Here is a 21,699-nt window from a genome sequence, read left to right as displayed (position 1 = left end):
ATATGGTGGCTCTGTTTAAAACCCTAGTGAGCCACTTCGCTGTTTTTTGTCTACATAAGCTGCTAATGTACCTTTGAAGGCTGCATCCAAAATACAACCTTGTAAATGACCGAAATGAAAATCTGGTAACAGTCACTCACCTGTGACAAACAAATAGTATCACAAGAACCACACAAGAGCTTAATCTAACGCTCACAGTTGATTTCAATTTTGATGTTGCTCTATTTGATGCTTTCATAAGCACAAAACATATATGGAAAACACAAATCATTTTTAGTTAGAAGATATTACTCAAAACGTATTAATTAGAAATATTTTCTATTTACACTTTTCAGTAGTTCAACCGATGTTTTTTTCAATGGCTGATGCAGATACCAATATCTAGAGAGCAGAATGGCTGATATACAATGCAGATATACATAACACAATTTCACAACAGCAAATCAGGGCCCGCATTCTAATTTTAGGACTTGTAAAATTTTAATCTAAGAGTAATTCATGAAGTATTTTAATGATAAAAGTAGCTCCTAAACCCACGACAGCTTAGAAGTCTTCCTGAGGACTTCTAAATCCCTAAGAGTAACTCACAAACAATCCGAAGCATGGCTGCTGCCGTCAATATTCATTAAAAACAATGTATTAGAATATTATTATGACATTGACCATTTAACAAGGTATCACCTGAATCACAATTAAGTTGATGTATTTTAATAATCATGTATATTAATGTACTTATGAATATTATAATGTTGACGTTGACATTTCAAATGGTATTGTCTTAATCGCGAGGGTGTTTTCATTATTGCAAACTTAGTTAGATATGCAGTTACCTCTCCCACAAACCAAAACAACCCAAATACACTGGATATTAAGGATTTGGAAACTCTGCACTCCCTGGCCACATGAAAAGGAAACTGTGTAGCGTGGATGAATAGCGAATTTCTGTCATCCATCAGCAGAATCATCTATCAAACTATATACAGTATGCCCTCTCCAGACCACACATTGTCCAACAATCCATAGCGTGTTTTATCCTACAGATGTGCGCTTGCTGCAGAGAAAAAAGGGGCATTCATGGCCATCCATCCATCTATCCATCTATCTATCTATAAAAAAATATTGTATCGTACGATATGACGCTCACTATACAATACCATATGTATCATACGATACATAAACACATTATAGTGTAATTAAAACCAAGCAGCACAATATTGAGAACTGCGGAACAGTCTCCTCCCCAGAGAGGCGGCACTGAGTGCTCAAAGGAAAACAGAGCAACACACTTACATTACATAGGCGAGAAAATCTATGGCAAACACCAAGTAAATTATACTGTATATCTGTACAGCTTGTCAAATTTGCCAAACAACGGTGTCATATCAAAGTGCTACAGTACATCAAACATGTTGTTTTATTTACACGACAACAACGCACAAATCGGAGGATTTGTGAGGCAGAAACAGCAGAAGTTTAACAGACGCCTCTCCCAGCCATCACTGAGCGTGACATGCACAGTAAGACGCTCATAAGTTATGAGTCATAACTAGCAAAAAAATTGCTTATTCCAAAAACCGACAACATAAGAAACCCGCGATTACATCAGACTTATAATTATCTGCTTTTGACTTCGAAATGTAAACAGCTTTGAGAACAATACTTGTGTACATGTTATAAGCCGGTAATAACACAGGTAAAGGTTACATGCAAAGTGAAACAGGGGAAGAGGGCAAAAACAATTACGTGTGCCAATCGGTTTTTGCTCAAGCCGCTAAATAATATTGGATTGCATATATCATAAAATATTCAACTTCATATCAAATATTCATATTCATCAAAAAATAATATTAAAAGGAGTGTTTTCCTTGCTACAGTCACTTCAGCTTATTCACAGGGGTCTTTCAGACAACAAGGCACGATTTTCTTTAAAGCTGCTTTGAAACTATGTGTAATGTGAAAAGGGCTTTACAAATTTAAATTACGTATACAAACTTATTTTCTCAAGAAAAACATGAAAATTGTTAGTTCATATTAGTTTTTCTCAACAATCAAACAAAATAAATGCAGTGCTGTTGTTTAAGTAACTTGGAGCTCTGCTTTTTGTTGCCAATGTCAGACATTTTTGTGGCATTTATGATTTAAAAGACATTTATGTTGAATCCTTGAATAAGTTTGAGTGAAACATTTGTGGGTGCATTTATCGTATTGTACCATATCGTGTTGTGAGGCTATGCATCGTATCATATCGTGACATTTTTGTATTGTTACAACACTAATATATATATATATATATATACACTGGCAGCCAAAAGTTTTGAATAATGTAAAGATTTTGCTGTTTCAGAAGGAAATTGGTACTTTAATTCACCAAAGTGGCATTCAATTGATCACAAAGTATAGTCAGGACATTACTGATGTAAAAAATCAGCACCATCACTATTTGAAAAAAGTCATTTTTGATCAAGTCTAGACAGGCCCCATTTCCAGCAGCCATCACTCCAACACCTTATCCTTGAGTAATCATGATAAATTGCTAATTTGGTACTAGAAAATCACTTGCCATTATATCAAACACAGTTGAAAGCTATTTGGTTTGTTAAATGAAGCTTAACATTGTCTTTGTTTTCATTTTTGAGTTGCCACAGTATGCAATAGACTGGCATGTCTTAAGGTTAATATTAGCTCAAAAATGGCAAAAAAGAAACAGCTTTATCCAGAAACTCGTCAGTCAATCATTGTTTTGAGGAATGAAGGCTATACAATGCTTGAAATTGAAGATTTCATACTAAGGTGTACACTACAGTCTTCAAAGACAAAGGACAACTGGCTCTGACAAGGACAGAAAGAGATGTGGAAGGCCAGATGTACAACTAAACAAGAGGATAAGTATATCAGAGTCTCTAGTTTGAGAAATAGATGCCTCATATGTCCTCAGCTGACAGCTTCATTGAATTCTATCCGCTCAACACCAGTTTCATGTACAACAGTAAAAAGAAGACTCAGGGGTGCAGGCCTTATGGGAAGAATTGCAAAGAAAAAGCCACTTTTGAAACAGAAAAACAAAAAGAAAAGGTTAGAGTGGGCAATGAAACACAGACATTCGACAACAGATAAAGAGCATTATGGATCTTAACCCAATTGAGCTTTTGTGGGATCAGCTAGACAGTAAGGTATGTGAGAAGTGCCCAACAAGACAGCCACATCTATGGCAAATGCTACAGGAAGCGTGGGGTGAAATGTCACCTGAGTATCTGGACAAACTGACAGCTAGAATGCCAAGGATCTGCAAAGCTGTCATTGCTACACGTGGAGAATTTTTTGTTAAGAACACTTTGAAGTAGTTTAAGAAGTTCTGAACAATTTTTTCAAATTGTAATAGTAATTTTTCACATTATTAATGTCCTGACTATACATTGAGATCAGTTGAATGCCACGAGTAATTTTTCCAACAGCTGGTTACAGACAATTCCACAATTCCAGTGGGTCAGAATTTTACATACACTAAGATAACTGTGCCTTTAAGCAGCTTGGAAAATTCCAGAAAATGATGTTAAGCCTTTAGACAATTAGTCACTTAGCTTCTGATAGGAGGTGTACTGAACTGGAGGTGTGCCTGTGGATGTATTTTAAGGCCTACCTTCAAACTCAGTGCCTCTTTGCTTGACATCATGGGAAAATCAAAAGAAATCAGCCAAGACCTCAGAAAAAAAATTATGGACCTCCACAAGTCTGGTTCATTTTTGGAAGCAATTTCCAAATGCCTGAAGGTACCACGTTCATCTGTACAAACAATAGTACGCAAGTATAAACACCATGGTACCACGCAGCCATCATACTGCTCAGGAAGGAGAAGCATTCAGTCTCCTAGAGATGAATGTAGTTTGGTGCGAAAAGTGCAAATCAATCCCAGAACAACAGCAAAATAACCTTGTGAAGATGCTGGAGGAAACATGTAGACAGGTATCTATATCCAGAGTAAAATGAGTCCTATATCGACATAACCTGAAGGCTGCTCAGCAAGGTCACTGCTCCAAAACCACCATAAAAAAGCCAGACTACAGTTTGCAAGTGCACATGGGGACAAAGATCTTACTTTTTGGAGAAATGTCCTCTGGTCTAATGAAACAAAAATTGAACTGTTTGGCCATAATGACCATTGTTACGTTTGGAGGAAAAAGGGTGAGGCTTGCAAACCAAAGAACACCATCCCAACTGTGAAGCATGGGGGTGGCAGTATCATGTTGTGGGGGTGCTTTGCCCCAGGAGGGACTGGTGCACTTCACAAAATAGATGGCATCATGAGGAAGGAAAATTATGTGGATATATTGAAGCAACAACTCAAGACATCAGCCAGGAAGTTAAAGCTCTGTCGCAAATGGGTCTTCCAAATGGACAATAACCCCAAGCATACCTCCAAATTTGTGGAAAAATGGCTTAAGGACAACAAAGTCAAAGTATTGGAGTGGCCATCACAAAGCTCTGACCTCAATCTGATAGAAAATGTGTGGGCCGAACTGAAAAAACATGTGCGAGCAAGGAGGCCTACAGACCTGTTACACCAGTTCTGTCTGGAGGAATGGGCCGAAGTTCCAGCAACTTATTGTGAGAAGCTTGTGGAAGGCTACCCAAAACGTTTTGACCCAAGTTAAACAATTTAAAGACAATAATACCAAATACTAACAAAGTGTATGTAAACTTCAGACCCACTGGGAATGTAATGAAAGAAATACAAGCTGAAATAAATCATTCTCTCTACTATTATTCTGATATTTCACATTCTTAAAATGAAGTAGTGATCCTAACTGACCTAAGACAGGGAAAGTTTTCTACGATTAAATGTCAGGAATTGTGAAAAACAGAGTTTAAATGTATTTGGCTAAGGTGTATGTAAACTTCTGACTTCAATTAAATATATATATATATATATATATATATATATATATATATATATATATATATATATACATACATATAAAGGAATATCCCCTAGAATATATAGGAATACAATCTCCTGACAGCAAAATGTGTAGCATAGATGACAAAAAAAGAATGAAATTAATTCCAAAGGACACATAACTAATTGCTAATTGAGTAAACTCTCCAGAGAGGGAGCAATAGATGACCCAGACAGACCTGCAGCTGCAGCCATATGCTCATCTACACTCAGCAGGAGCTCCCAGGCCGCAGGCAGGATGTCTCCATACATGTCCTCCGTCAGGATAGGAGCCGCTTTTATGAGCAAGGAGAGAGGGGCTGGGGACAGGCTCATCACCTAAAGGAATAGGAAATAGCAGACATCAACACACAGTCTGCTTTATGTCTTTGTAAGACTGCAAATTTTGTTATGTCCATTGATGTAATTTTTGTGAATATGTGTTGATTAGGATGTGTTCTTTTGTCTCACTTTCCCTCTCTATCTCTCTCTCACTCTCTCTCTCTCTCTGAAGAAGTTGGAGAGTGGTGGAGGTGGTGGAGGTAGTGGTGAGAAAAGATGTTTATTTTATATCTAACTGTTTTTCTCTAAGTCCTGTTAGCTCTGGAAAATTTGTGTTTAGTAGAGTAATCATAAAGCAGTGGTTATTTTTTATTCCTATTTAGCTACATTTGCCCATTGATTCCAGGAATGGCGTCGCTACCATGTGAGCATGCATCATCTCTTTTGCTCCGCCATGGGATCAAGTGCGTGCCGGAGCAAGGTGTAACAGTGGAGGACATTTTGGTGGCAGTGGGGGAACAAATTGGATGTGAAAACATATCATCAGCATCGAGAATGAACAAAGTAGTGGTAGTGTTTCTTAAGGATGAATCATTAGTTGCTCGAGTGATTGAGAGTGTATTATTAAAGTGGTTAATTCAATTTTTATCAAGTTTTTCCACTGGCCGATTTATCATCGAAAGTTACGATTTCCATTGTGCCACTGTTCATTCATGATGATGTCAAAGCGCGAGAACTTACACGTTTTGGTTGGATTGCTACTCTGATCAAAGCCATATCGTTGGGATGCAGTAATTTGGCATTGAAACACGTTATGTCATTTAGACGACAAGTGTTTATGTTTTTGAAGGAGCCTACACTGGACATTTCTTTCCATATCTGGAATGAAGGAATATCATTCATGATTTACGCTACTATGGGAAGTATACCATTACATTACATCTGTATATAACAGATTTGTATTTGTACGTACGTACGTGTGTGTGTGTGTGTATATATATATATATATATATATATATATATATATATATATATATATATATATATATATATATATATTTTTTTTTTTTTGTCTTATTGTGTATTTCTATATATACTTAGATTTTCTATTCACTTTTAATTTTTATTCAATTTTTTTTTTATTATCTCTGTCTTGTTGTTGTATTGCTGTATTGTTTGTGCACTGGAAGCTTCTGTCACCAAGACAAATTCCTTGTATGTGTAAACATACTTGGCAATAAAGCTCATTCTGATTCGGAAAAGTTTTGAGTGTGGTGACATTGGGCACAAACAGTTTGCTTGTCCACACAAGGCTTGTGTGAGCACTAGTGCCGAGGGTAATGCAGAGAGTTTAGATTGACGTGAAGATGAGAAGTCTGAAGAGGGAACAGTGGATAAACAGGATGAAATAGTCAAAAGTGCAAAAGAGGTAAGACAGGCCATGATTGGAGTGCATGAGAATGCAAATGAAGTTGATGAACAGGATAATGAGACAGAAAATGTAGGCAAGACTGCTGATGTACAGTGTACAAGGAGATGGGTTGAGTGCTGAAAATAAAGCGTACTGACAGTAACGCGATGAATAACATTAAATTGATATTATCAAAAGTATCAAATATACTAGCAGCTGAGGCAATGGATGATGACAGTCAGGCAGAAATGAGGGACGAAGATACACTTTCACAGATATCCGGTGTTTCTGAAATCGGTTCTCAGGCTGAAGAAGGATAGTTTTATTCACTCCAAGTGATCAATGATTTTTTAGATGAAATGTTTGGCAGAACTGTTGATGTTAAAGTTTTTTTTCCTGATGTGGATACATTTGTAGTATCTGTAACAAGATTGCAACAATGTAGGACTTGATGAAAAAATACTTAATAAATTATGGACGTGTAATGGTTTAACTTCAAATAAGTAAAATGGGTCAGTTTCACTGGGTGTCTTCTCTTTTCTTACAATTTTTGTTCTTTTTTATATCTTTCTCTTTTATATGGAGCTTATAAGAATAGGCTCTTTAAATCTAAATGGAGAAAGAGATCAGAATAATAGAGCAGTGTTATCTGAGTTTATGAAAGTTAGGAATATTGATATAGTGATGTTACAAGAATCACATTCTGACAGACCTAATTAGGTAGAATGGGGTATGTGGTATGAGGGGAAGTATGCTTTCAGTCATGGTTCAAATGTGAGTGCTGGGGTTTCAATTTTATTCTCAGAAAGATTAACTGTTGATATTTTAAAAGTGGAAGAGGCAGAGACTGGGAGGACACTAATGGTTAAGGCTGAAGTGGAAGGAATAAAGGTTTTGTTTATAAATGTGTATGTGCCAAATATTGGATCAGTGCGAGTTGCACTGTTTTAAAAAATGAAGAACTCTATTCAGTAAATTGAAGATGATATCTGTGTAGTTATGACTGGAGACTGGAATTGTACAGAAGATTTCAAAATTTATAGAAACGGAGAGGAACCTAATTTTCAGTCGGGTATGATGCTTTCCAGTATAATTCGAGAGAGTGACTTGAATGATGTTTGGAGAAGTAGAAATAGTGGGATAAGACAATATACTTGGTTAAAATTGAATGATAATATATTTAGTGGTGCCAGATTAGATAGGATATATATAAGCAGGAGTAATACAGATAATTGGAAAAGAGTGTTATGGATCTTAACCCCATTGAGCTTTTGTGGGATCAGCTAGACTGTAAGGTGCGTGAAAAGTGCCCGACAAAACAGCCACATCTATGGCAAGTGCTACAGGAGTTGTGGGGTGAAATGTCACCTGAGTATCTGGACAAACTGACAGCTGGAATGCCAAAGCTCTGCAAAGCTTTCATTGCTGCAAGTGGAGGATTTTTTGATGAGAACTCTTTGAAGTAGTTTAAGTAAAATTTTAGTAAAAACATTTTTTTCAAATTTTAATAGTAATTTTTCATGTTATTAATGTCCTGACTATACCAGGGTATCTGCAGGTTCGAAGGAATGACATTTATGACTTTTTATTAGACTTGTTAAGGCCAAATAAAATAAAAATGTAAGACCACTTTCGCAATAATAAAAAACAAACAAACACGTTAATTCATTAGCTGGTAAATACAAAACCACTGAGGCTACTTGAATGTCTCTGGACATGTTTTTTTTTTATTGTGCATTTATGTGTTAATAAGTTAATACAACATTAAAACTCTAAATGAAATCATTAAGAATGCATGTAGCCTAAAGTATGTAGCCTATATTGTGACCCTTCTCTTTAGTAACTTGCTGTCTAGCAAGACATGATAAATTAGACAAATGCTTTGGCAATGTCACCGCTTATGTCAAACACGGAAGTGGTGGCAAAAACCACGCGCAAAAAATAAACTGTTATATGATTACGTTGTTGAAAAATCATTCAGAGGGCTCTCGTTGACTGCTGTGGCTTCAAGATCATCAACAGAGCTGACTGGACTGAGGAAATCATTTCAACTCACAACTTTGCAGCATAAATTTATAGCGAACATGATTACATGTTTGTCATTAACTCATATCACTATAGCAATTGTATTGCTAAGAATATGTTTGTATTTATGATGGTTTTGTGTCATACTTTCGTTTAATCCTCAAATCTGTCAAATCTAACACAACAATCAGCGGGCTTTCCACCACTTACTGCGCATGCGCTGACATTTTTGTAAATAAGAGGATTGGTCTATAGGCCTTATTCACAGTAACACCATGTTTGATTTTTAATGGGAATGAAAACGAGGCTGTGAGGGATAGATTTACCATTTCTTCAATGGCATGCATGGTATAAATCTATAAAAAGCTCCAATATCCCATCTGATTTTCCACAACTCATGTTGTCTGGAGTTTTTTGTCTACTGAGTGTCCTTGAAAATATATTTTTTCAATGTTTTGTACACGGAATGATCCAAAAACACTTTAAACTGCAGTACATCTCATCGAAGAGACTGTACGTCTATCCTGCACAACCTTGTTATCATTGTCAAAGATAACGCTGCTGTGAATAAGGTCTAGCATGTGCTGAATAACATTTATATATTTTTTCTTGGCAGATAACTTTACCAAATACTTTAACAGGTAGTTAAAGGGCAGTTCATTTAAAAATGAAATTTCTGTCATCACTGCTCACCCTTGAGTCTGTATTAATTTTTGTCTGCCACGGAACAAAAAAGGAGATGTTAAGCAAAACGTTTAGTCTCAGTCACCATTCACTGTCACTGCATCTTGTTTTTCATTCAATGAAAGTGAATGGTGACTGAAACTCCCTAATATCTCCTTTTGATATCCACTGAAATAAGAAAGTCATACAGGTTTGCAACAGCTTGAAGGTAAGTGATGACAATTTTAATTTTTGAGTGAAATATCTCAAATAAAAACTCATCAGTTACCTTAAAAATGGCCATTTAAAGTTGACAAGATGTATTGAAAATGTTAACAGATTAAATTATGAAAGAAAAGGAGAGGGAGAGGAAGAGATGCTGTGCTGCTGCTTTCCCCGATTGGTCTGAATAACTCGCAGCATCATGCAGGCTGCTCTGTCTTGTCTGTCCGTGCGCTGTCAGTGTCCTCTTTTCTCCACGACATTATCACTGCGTGAGAAAAGGGACGTGTGTCGTGAGAGCATGAGAACAGTGTCAATTGCATTGGCAGCCCTAGATCTAGAGAGATGGAGATGAGAGATATAACAGGTGTAACTCTGCAGCTGAGTCGTTCTGTTAGCTTTACAAATATTGTCAAAGGTAGTGTAAAATAAGGAAGCGCAACGATTTAAAAGGCGTCAAAAGACCGCTCCAACCTTGCGCGCTTGCAAATTGTAACGTTGACCACTTTGTCGATTATAAGCAGGAGCGACAGTGTTAGAGATGCAAAATAATGGCATTTCAGAATCAGAATCAGCTTTATTGCCAAGTATGCTTACACATACAAGGAATTTGTCTTGGTGACAGGAGCTTCCAGTGTACAACAATACAAAAACAATACAAAAACAGCAGCAAGACATGGATAATAATAAAAAATAACAAATAAAACTATTTATACACATACGTACAGACACACACATACATCCATACACACATACACATGGGTAGTGCAAAACAAATACAATCTGTTATGTACAGTGCAAATACAAATCTGTTATGTACAGTGCAAATGTTTTTTTGTTTTTTTTCAGAGGAATGAAATGGCAGAAGAGGTTGGATGTGTTGGATAAATATAAGAAAGACTAAACTGTGTATTGCACATAGTTATTGCTCAATGGGGCAATTTAACTGTTCATGAGATGGATAGCCTGAGGGAAAAAACTGTTCCAGTGCCTGACGGTTCTGGTGCTCAGAGCTCTGAAGCGTCGGCTAGAAGGCAACAGTTCAAAAAGGTAGTAGGCAGAGTGAGTGGGATCCAGAGTGATTTTTTCCAGCCTTTTTCCTCACTCTGGAAGTGTATAGTTCTTGAAGGGGGGGCACGGGGCAACCAATAATCCTCTCAGCATTCTGAACTGTCCTTTGTAGTCTTCTGATGTCTGATTTCGTAGCTGAACCAAACCAGACAGTTACTGAAGTGCAGAGGACAGACTCAATGACTGCTGAGTAAAACTGTATCAGCTGCGCCTGTGGCAGGTTGAATTTTCTCAGCTGGCGAAGGAAGTACAACCTCTGCTGGGCCTTTTTCACAGTGGAGTCAATGTGGGTCTCCCACTTCAGGTCCTGTGAGATGGTAGTGCCCAGGAACCTGAATGACTCCACTGCTGCCACAGTGCTGTTTAGAATGGTGAGGGGGGTCAGTGTTGGGGTGTTCCTCCTAAAGTCCACAATGATCTCCACTGTTTTGAGCGTGTTCAGATCAAGGTTGTTTTGACTGCACCAGACAGCCAGCTGTTCAACCTCCCTTCTGTATGCAGACTCATCGTCATCTCGGATGAGGCCGATGACAGTGGTGTTGTGTGCAAACTTCAGGAGCTTGACAGAGGGGTCCTTGGCGATGCAGTCATTGGTGTAGAGGGAGAAGAGTAGTGGGGAGAGCACACATCCCTGGGGGGCACCAGTGCTGATTGTACAGGTGCTAGAAGTGAGTTTCCCCTGTCTCACAAGCTGCTGCCTGTCCGTCAGAAAGCTGGTAATCCACTGACAGATAGACATGGGAACAGAGAGTTGGTGTAATTTATTCTGGAGTATAGCTGGGATGATGGGGTTGAAAGCTGAACTGAAGTCCACAAAAAGGATCCTTGCATATGTCCCTGGTCTGTCCAGATGTTGCAGGATATGATGCAATCCTATGTTGACTGCATCATCCACAGACCTGTTTGCTCGATAAGCAAATTGAAGGGGATCTAGAAAGGGTCCAGTGATGTTCTTCAGGTGGGTCAACACCAGTCTCTCAAATGATTTCATGACCACAGACGTCAGGGCGACATGTCTATAGTCATTAAGTCCTGTGATTTTTGGTTTCTTTGGGACAGGAATAATGATTGAGCGTTTGAAGCAGCATGGGACTTCACACTGCTCCAGTGATCTATTGAAGATCTGTGTGAAGATGGGGGCCAGCTGGTTACCACAGGATCGAAGACACACTGGTGAGACGCTTAACTGGTTTATGAAGGTTTATACATGTGTAACATCGTAAGTTCAGTAAAAATGCGCTTCCCTGCGCGTGCTCACACTAAACTCAAGTGTTGGCTGCTAAATGATGGATGCACGAGAGAGAGAGAGAGAGAGAGAGAGAGAGAGAGAGCGAGAGAGAGATGATTTTGACTCGAGCAGATTCTGCTGTTTTAAGCGTCTCCTTTATTCACGCCCCAAAATTAAGACCTCAGCAAACGAAATTTAAGACTTCTTGTAAATTATTTAAGATAAATCAATTTTATGGCCTTACATTTTAAAAAGTAAATTTAAGACTTTTTAAGAACCCGCGGATACCCTGTATACATTCTGATCAGTTGAATGCCACTTTGGTGAATAAAAGTAACAATTTCTTTCCATAAGAGCAAAATCTGTACATTATTCCAAACTTTTAGCCACCAGTATATATTGTCAGCTTATGCTGATGATATAATGGTTTTTGTAAAAGGACAACATGATGCAAACAACCTCTCTCACTCTCTCCACATTTCACAGTATTGCAGTATAAGCCATCTTTAGACTGCAAAGGTGGCACAGAAGCTGCATCTGAAGTGGCATTTGCGTGTATTTACACAGTGGCCCTGATTTACTAAGATCCCAGAAAATGGGTACTAATTTTCTTGTGCAATCTTTCAAATTGCATGTGCACATCATGGGCATATTGCGGGTGATTTACTTAGAAAAACTACGCCAAAAACATCACGTGCAAATATTTTGGACACTGCCTCCAAAAGGAGGCTTTTGCATGTCGTAATTGCACAAAATGCAAGCTCACTTACAGTACGGCTGTCACTAAATACCATTTTATTTACCCATAAATAAACCCATACTTTAACCTCAGTAACAGAAAATGTGAATCTTGTGAGAATTTTGCAGAACATGTAGTTATGAGAACAACATGTATAAACAGATTTTATTTTATGTATTTTAATGTTAGTACACAATAAAGACACCTAATAAAAGTGGGACCAAAAAATTACACAAACCAATAAGTAATGTTTTGCATTGTATGCCGTACTTTCCAACAAAAGAGTTTATGAATTTATAGAAAAAGAAAATAGAAAACTTATATACAGTGTGGCCAAAAATATTGGCACCCTTGGTATATATGAGCAAAGAAGGCTGTGAAAAATATGTCTTTGTTGTTTATCTTTTTGATCTTTCATTCAGAATATTCACAAAAATCTATCCTCTAATGCAGTGGTTCTCAACCTTTTTTTTGATGAACGCCCCCCTACTTCATTCCCTTACCCCGTACCAACCTGTAGAATTGAGAACCAACTGATGTACTCCAAGTCTAGATAAATGTTTTAATGCAAAGAGGAACTTGACGATAGATTTGATTATTATGACTGATAAACACCCCCCATTTGTAACCTAACGCCCCCCTCTCTACTAATTTGCTCTCAGTGCTCCTTGGCATCCTTTGAACACCCCCTGGGGGGGGGGCGGTACCGCCCCCGTTGAGAATCCCTTCTCTAATGGATATCAAACAATTGCAAACACAACACAAGTTTTAGCAAAAAACTAACATTTTTGTCAGTTATATGTGTGACAATTATTGGCACCCTTTTATTCAATACAATTATTCAATGCAACCTCCCTTTGCCAAGATAACAGCTCTGAATCTTCTCCTATAATGTCTCATGAGGTAGGAGAACACATGGCAAGGGATCTGAGACCATTCCTCCATACAGAATCTCTACAGATCCTTCAAATTCCGAGGTCCACGCTGGTGGACTCTCCTCTTCAGTTCACCCCACAGGTTTTGTATGGGATTCAGGTCAGGGGACTGGGATGACCATGGCAGAACTTTGATTTTGTGGTCAGTGAACCATTTTTGTTTTGATTTTGATGTGTGTTTTGGGTCATTGTCCTGCTGGAGGATCCAACCAGGGCCCATTTTAAGCTTTCTGGCAGAGGCAGTCAGGCTTTGATTTTTTATCTGTTGGTATTAGATAGAGTTTTTATGCCAGGACTTCTGGCATAAAAACAGCCCCACAACATTAAAAATCCGCCACCATATTTAACCGTTGGCATGGGGTACTTTTCCATATGGCTACCTCTCTGTGTGTGCCAAACCCATCTCTGGTGTTTGCTGCCAAAAAGCTCTATTTTTGTTTCATCTCACCATAGAACCCAGTCAATTTGAAGGTCCAGTAGTGTCTGGCAAATTGAAGATGCTTCAGTTTGTTGTTGGATGAGAGCAGAGGCTTTTTTCTTGAAACCCTCCCAAACAACGTGTGATGTACGTGATGTCTGATTGTAGTTTTGGAGACTTTCTGACCCCAAGACTAATTTCTGCAGTTCTCCAGCTGTGATCCTTGGAGAATTGGGATCACTTGAACCATTCTCCTCACCATGCGTGAAGACAATATAGACACACTTCCTCTTCCAGGCCGATTCTTAACATCTCCAGTTGATTGGAACTTCTTAATTATTGCCCTGATGGCGGAAATGGGTATTTTCAATGCTTTAGCTATTTTCTTATTGCCACTTCCCATTTTTTGAAGCTCAACAACCCTTTGCCGCACATCACAACTATATTATTTAGTCTAACCCACTGTGATTGATAATTAAGGGAATTTGGCTTTTGTGTTACCTCATATTTATACCCTTGTGAAACAGGAAGTCATGGCTGAACAATTTCATGTTCCTTGTCACCCAGCTGTACTAAAAAATTTAAAATATGAATGGGAATATACTTCAGATATATTTTACTCATAAGAATTTCTAGGGGTGCCAATAATTGTAGCAAACATGTTTTGGAGAAAAATATGAATTTAATTATGAGATTTTTCCCCCTTTCATTTAGTTTACATCAATTAAAGGTGATTTTAATTTTGAATGAAAGATCAAAAGGATAAACAATAAAGACATATTTTGGCCACAACTGTATATAAAGAAAACTTAACATTTAATGAAAAATATAAAAACTTTACAATAAAATGTAAACATTTTTTTGAAGTGGGGCCATTCAAAATGTTGGCGGGCCCACTAGGCCAGAAGAAACAAATCTTAAATGTTAAACTCTAGTGATTTAAGAGAAATGAGGAGTAGCAAGAGCTTGTACAACATACAGTTCTGTGTCCAATAAGAGTGTAAATATTTGTAGTGTATAGTGAGGAGACACCTGGTTGCGGATGTACTTCAGCATGCCAGTATCTTTTTTCCCCTCAGTGCTGCTGTCAGCAGGGCGTCTTTTCATGGATGGGGTACGCAGGCAAGATTTGTCTGAACACTGAAAGTCAGAAAACAAATTTTTTTATGATATTGTGTTTTAAACTTGTTTTATGAGCACAGGGTTAGCTAAGGGCCGCTCAGTAAGGTTGTGCCTGGACGCCTGTAGTCAAACACTGAATATTATAGAAGCACCTCTTTGCTCTTCTTGGCACGGCCGCTGATATTGCTGGTCGCACTGCTCTCTTTCAGGCTGTCCACTGTCTCTCCGTACAGAAGTTTGATGGCACGGACGAGCCGAGCACAGGAACGGCTGTGGTGCTGGTAGCAGCGAGGGTGGCAGAAATCCACATGAGTGCAGATGAAACTCTGCTGGTTGCACAGCAGAATCATGATCTGGAAGTTGAGAGAGAACAGTATATTAAACAATTAACATACACATTTGATTCAGACTGGGAGGAGTCAGAGAGCTGCCACTCACATGCAGCCATGACATATTGCGGTGATAGTTGTCCTCCACACCCCCTGTGCTACCAGGACCCTCAGGTTCAATACTTGGCTCGCTAGCACTCCAAGGGCTCCCTAAACACACACACACACACACACACACACACACACACACACACACACACACACACAAAAGTAATTGATTACTTGTGTTGTCAAGTTATTGTGTATTGCTGATTACAATTACAAATATAACATTAAAGCCCCTATTAAAGATACGTAGGAAGGGTTGTCTTTTTGTTTTGCCTAGCCAAAATAAATTCATATAGAGCTGCAGATGGCTTTTCTGACCTATATCGGTGACAGTGTCTCTACTGTGAGAGAGCAGCCGTTCTGACTCTGCATCATTCTCAGATTCAGAGTCTTGTCTAGACATCTTAGTGCTTTTCAGACTCCCGGCACGGCGGATAGATGACAAAGAGCCTCCTTTCTTTACGCGGAAACTCCTTGCTCCTTTAATCTGTAGCAGCCGAGAGCCACCAATACGGATCCTCCTAATTGGAGCTGAGAAGAGGAGACGAGACAAAATGAAATGAAATAAAATTATGAGATGAGATAATGAGATAAAAGGAGATGATAAATCAGACTTCAGTGTTAAACAAATATGTACATAAAGGCAATTATTCCTTTTTCATTTTACCCAGAGGCTCTTGTGATGATTTCTTCTCCTCACAGCCAGTGTCAGACTTGAGTGTGTGACTGCTGCTGTTCAGAGAATCATGTCCATCTTCATCATCCAGGATTCCTGCAAAACTGATCTTCCTTTCATAGCGGTGACGACCTAGCTCAGGGTCCAGACGCAAACGGCAGCTCTCTAAATCCTATATGAGCCAAAAGATAAGCTTGTTATATTAATAAAAGGACTGTCAATCAATTAAAATTAATCAAATTAATTACAATTAATCCCATATATCAATTTGCAGAGAAAGGCCCCCAAATAAAGATAATTTGATATAAATAATACATAATAATACAAATTATTATAAATATCATAATTTTATATAAATAATTCAGATTGAAATATATTGCATTATTGTGGCAGATGAGTAAAGCAGTGATTAGACAATACTAAAAGTGTCTTTAGAAGTAAATATTATTTTGTCAATATTGTTTGTTTTGTCTGCTCTGTGGCTGCGCTGCTTGTGGGGTTTGTTGAGGCATCCTGACTGCAACTTGCCGGCTGGTAAAAAACACAAAGTTTACGTTCACACTGCAGCTAAATGTGGCATCTGATTTTCAGCTCAAATTCTATTTTTTTGTAAGGTTGTTCAAACAAAATTTTAAATGTAGCCCATATCAGACACTAGTCTGCAGCCGACGCTCATTAACTGATCCGCAAGTGTACAACACTCTGTGAAAGGTTCTTAGCTCTCTTGGACAGGAGGAAGCGGGAGACGGCGAATCCAACTCAAAGGTGTTATTTATTTTTACAAAACCACGCTTTTCAGTGGCAAACACTCAAACACAATGTTCATTCAAACAGCACTGTCTTAGGGTGTGTGAAGCTCTCTCTCCCTCACTGGCATCTGGCTTGCTCTTAAAGCTGTCTCCAACTCTCACTGCAATAACAAACAGCTGTTAGAGACAATCATTGACAGGTGATGATCCTTACTGTTCTCATCTCCTGATCTTGCTCTCCATTCACAAACCGACGCTCAACCATGACCCCACTACCACATACCCCCACTGCCCGACTCAGGCCAGGGAGCCATCAGGCATGCCCAGTACTCCCCACCATTTCTGAAGAGAAAGTCCGCAACAGCCATCTGCGCCCCCGGCCTGTGGACCACCTCGAACTTAAACAGCTGAAGAGACAGATACCAACGGGTGATCCACGTGTTAGTTTCCTTCATGCGATGGAGCCACTGGAGCAGGGCGTGGTCCGAACAGAGGGTGAAAGCCTGTCCCAGGAGGTAGTACGAAAAGGTGAGGATCGCCCACTTGATGGCCAGACATTCATTCTCCACGGTGCTTTACCTCGCCTCTCTCGCCAAAAGCTTCCGGCTGATGTACAGCATTGGGCGCTCCTCCCCCTCAACCACCTGGGACAACATACTGTAGCTCCTAACCCCTGTCTGACGCGTCGGTCTGTAAAACAAAAGGGAGAGCAAAATCCGGAGCATGTAACAACGGCTCGCCACAAAGCGCAGCTTTCACCTGTATAAAAGCCTGTTGGCACGGCTCCGACCACTGGACCGAGTCTGGGGTTCCCTTTTTAGTGAGATCAGTCAGTGGGCTGGTGACGTCCGAATAATTAGGTACAGACCTTCTATAATAGTCAGCCAGCCCCAGGATCTGTCTCACCTCCTTTTTGGTCTTGAGTCTCGGACAGGTCACAATCACTGCGGTCTTATTAATTTGGGGACACACCTGACCGTGACCCAGGTGGAACCCCAGATACCGTACCTCCACCTTCCAATTGTGCACTTCTTGGGGTTTGCCATGAGTCCCGCCCATCGCATCGACCTCAGAACTGCCCTCAGATGCTGCATATGCTGCTTCAAATCATTAATGTATATAATGATGTCATCCAGATAGGCAGTTGCGTACGCAGAGTGTGGTCTGAGGACTCGGTCCATAAGGTGCTGAAACGTAGCCGGGGCCCCAAACAAACCGAATGGAAAGGTCACGAATTGGTGTAAGCCAAACGGTGTAGAGAAGGCTGTTTTCTCGCAGGACATTGGTGTTAAGGGGATCTGCCATATCCCTTTGTCAAATCCAGTGTCGAATAAAAATGAGCCGTGCCCAACCGATCGAGCAGTTCATCAATATGAGGCATTGGATAAGCGTCAAAATTAGAAACCGCGTTTACTTTTCTATAATCCACACAGAACTGGACTGAGCCGTCACGATGGGATTCTTCTATTACCCCCATATCAAGCATGGCCTTTAATTCTTCCCGAACCAATTTTTTTTTGTGCTCGGGTAACCGGTAGGGATGACTGCATACCACTACCCCTGGGGTTGTTTCGATATGATGTTCTATGAGGTTTGTATGACTGGGAAGGGGCGAGAATACGTTGGAGAATTCTATTTGCAACCGGGCCACGTTCGTGACTTGCGACAGTGAGAGGTGGTCTCCGCAAGTGACCAGGGTTCCTCGATTGTCTTTTAAGTTCACCTCCGGCCCGAGCTCCTCCCTCTCCGGAACCATGGTTTTAAGAGGTTGAGGTGAAAAATTTGCCGTGCTCCGCCCCATCCATTCATAATTGACTTCCCAGACTCGCCGTGTGACCTCAAAGGGCCCTTGCCACTTTGCGAGTAATTCAGAGCTTGATGTGGGTAGAAATAAAAGGACATCATCTCCCTGTGCAAATTCCCGTAACCGAGCTCCCCTGTTATACAGCCGGGACTGACGTTCTTGAGCCTGTAGCAAATTCTCCTGTGATAGCTGCCCCAATGTGTGGAGTTTTTCTCTCAGGTCAAGAACGTATTGAATTTTGTTTTTACTGTTTGAAGGTCCCTCCTCCCAATTGTTCCTCACAACGTCTAAGACACCGCAAGGCTTACAGCCATACAATAATTCAAATGGGGAGAACCCCGAGGAGGCTTGCAGGACCTCTCGAACTGTGAATAACAGGGGTTCAAGCCACTTATCCCAATTCCGGGCATCTTCTTGCACTAACTTACAAATCATGTTTTTCAGGGTTTGATTAAACCGTTCGACCAAGCCGTCTATTTGTAGGTGGTACACGCTTGTCCGAATCAATTTAATACTTAATAATTTGTACAGCTCGCATAGTGTACGTGGCATGAATGTAGTGCCTTGATCAGTGAGAATTTCATTCGGAATCTCCACTCGGGAGATGATTCTGAAGCGTGCCTCCGCAACACTATGTGCTGAAATGTTGCGTAGAGGCACTGCTTACGGATATCACATTGTGGAGTCCACCAGAACCAACACAAAGCAATGTCCGCGTGCCGTCCACTCTAATGGCCCGATGAGGTCCATACCAATTCTTTTGAATTGGACATCGATCAAAGGAAGTGGGAGCAAAGCCGCTTTTGGGGTGGCCGGCGGATTTACTAGCTGACATTCACGGCATGCTGCACACCATCTGCCAACATCCCAGTGAATGCCCGGCCAATAGAAACGGGCCATTAGGAGGTTCAGTGTCTTTTCCTGCCCTAAGTGACCCACCATCGAATTATGATGATCCCGACGGCTCTTCGATATCAACAACTGGGTTGTATCTTCTTTTTTCTGAGTGTCCTGCGTTACTCAATACAACCGATCATTTATAATAGAAAAGTACAGATATGCGAGTGCAATGTCTGGCTGAAGACGTTGACCATCAATTACTTACACTTGGTTGAAGGCGTGCCTAAGGGTTTCGTCCCGGATCTGCTCCAGAGGGAAATCCCCTGCAGGGAATCCTCTAAGGGCTGGGTAAGCTGAGGCTTCCCCCTCCCTTACGTCATCCTGCCATGGAGCCGACGTAGATGGCCCTGGCTCTGACTCCCCAGCCAGCACATCGCAAACCACACACCGAGACGCTTTGTTACAGGACCCATCCAGACAAATTTCCCTCAATAAAGTGGTAAAGACTGGCCAATTTGTAGCCAAGATTAGCGGATGGGTGAGGCAGGGACTAACTGCCGCCTCGACACTACGTTTTTGTCCCTGGATTTGAATAGTCAGCATCACTACCGGATAACCGTGGATATCCCCATGCACACACCTCACCTTCACCCTGTGACTTGCACCTAAAGCCTTGTCTTGAACCAGGCATTGATGGATGGAGGTTTGGTTGCAACCCAAATCCATCAAGGCCTGATATGTACCCCCCTCAATACTCACAGGTATGCGGTACATCCCTGCTCGGTCGGAGGTGGCCTGTGGAGCGTCTGGCACCTGGACCAATGTCCCTACCTCCATCACCGGGCATTGGTCCTGGAAATGCCCGGGCTCCCTGCAGCTCCAGCAAACTGGCCCAGTCTTCATACCCATGCCTGCAGATTCACCACCCTGGGAGTGAGAGCGCAGAGGGACAGGGGAAACCGGCAGATGGTGCAGCCCCCAAATCCGGGGCGCCGGTCTGGGAGGGGGACCTCCCCGGTTCCAGAGAGGGGGAACAGGACGGGAGGAGGAGGCAGGAAGAGAAGGAGGGAAACAGGAGAGAAGGGTCTCTGGGCTTGCCGGCTCCCGAATACACTGCCATGCAGTCCTCTGCCAGCTGGATGGTTGTCTGAAGCGATGCCGGGCAGTGGCACTGGACCCTCTCCGTCGTCCCTCTCGGAAGTTGAGCGATAAGCTGCTACAGTACCACCAGATCGAACACAGTCCCGACATTACGTTGCTCAGCCAGCAACCACCTCTGGCAGACGTCTCGAAGCCGCTGGGCGAAGGCAAAACGGCGGCCAATGTTCAGCAAGTGAAAGCACTGGCGCTGTTGCTCGGGGGTCTGGCCGACCCGTTGCAGGATGGCTCTTCTTAAGTCAGGGTAAACCAGGAGGTTCTCCTGGGTAACTGCTGTGCTGCGAGTTGAGCTTTCCCGGACAGCAGCTCTTCTGCTCAAAGAGCTACATGAAGGCCTCCGGATCATCTTGGGGGCCCATCTTGATGAGCGGAACATGGGGCAGGGCGGTCGTGGGTCCGGGGTCGTGTGGTCTGCCGGTCCTCCACTTGAGCCTGGAGCAGCGCGATGAACCGCTGCTCCTCTTCAGTGCGCAGCTCGAGGAGGGCCTTATACTGTGTCTGGTGGATGCTGCAGAGGGTCTTGAATACGTCCTCCAGAGGTGAGGCATCCATGGCGCGATCTTCCTCCGGCTCCTGGGTTTTGGCACAAGGTTCTTAGCTTTCTTGGAAAGGAGGAAGCAAGAGACGGCAAATCCAACTCAAAGGTGTTATTTTACAAAACTCAAAACTATGCTTTCCAGCGGTAAACACTCGAACACGCTTTTCAGTGGCAAACACCCAAACACAATGTTCATTCGACCAGCACTGTTTCAGGGTGTTTAGTGTTTTGTCTAGTCTGTGTCTTGTGTGAGAATGCATGGCTTGCCTTAATGGCATTGTCATGCGTTCTTGTGTCTTGTCTGTTATTGGCGTGAGTGCATTGCTTTTTTTGCCATCTTGGTGGCATACACTCACGTCAATGGTTTGTGTCTGTCTCTTGTGACCTTGGGCGTGCTTCGCATTGCGCTCGCTTTGCGCTGTGCGTCCGGATTGCAATTTTCTGCCTG

General features: G+C 41.2%; 1 protein-coding gene across 1 annotated transcript in view; it reads right to left on the bottom strand.

The window, feature by feature from the left end:
- Nucleotides 1-21,699, bottom strand: part of LOC127445745 (protein unc-80 homolog) — a 104,509-nt gene that overhangs the window by 32,966 nt on the left and 49,844 nt on the right. Inside the window, exons 25-30 of the mRNA XM_051706013.1 lie at nucleotides 16,154-16,334; nucleotides 15,805-16,017; nucleotides 15,488-15,588; nucleotides 15,202-15,402; nucleotides 14,960-15,067; nucleotides 5,134-5,272 (exon numbers count right to left, since the gene is read on the bottom strand). Of these exons, the coding sequence (XP_051561973.1) occupies nucleotides 5,134-5,272; nucleotides 14,960-15,067; nucleotides 15,202-15,402; nucleotides 15,488-15,588; nucleotides 15,805-16,017; nucleotides 16,154-16,334 (943 nt within the window). The remainder of the gene's footprint in view (nucleotides 1-5,133; nucleotides 5,273-14,959; nucleotides 15,068-15,201; nucleotides 15,403-15,487; nucleotides 15,589-15,804; nucleotides 16,018-16,153; nucleotides 16,335-21,699) is intronic.

Source organism: Myxocyprinus asiaticus, chromosome 9 (assembly GCF_019703515.2).
Source record: "Myxocyprinus asiaticus isolate MX2 ecotype Aquarium Trade chromosome 9, UBuf_Myxa_2, whole genome shotgun sequence".
NCBI classification, from domain to species: Eukaryota; Metazoa; Chordata; class Actinopteri; order Cypriniformes; family Catostomidae; genus Myxocyprinus; species Myxocyprinus asiaticus.
This window is presented reverse-complemented; position numbering and strand designations above follow the sequence as displayed.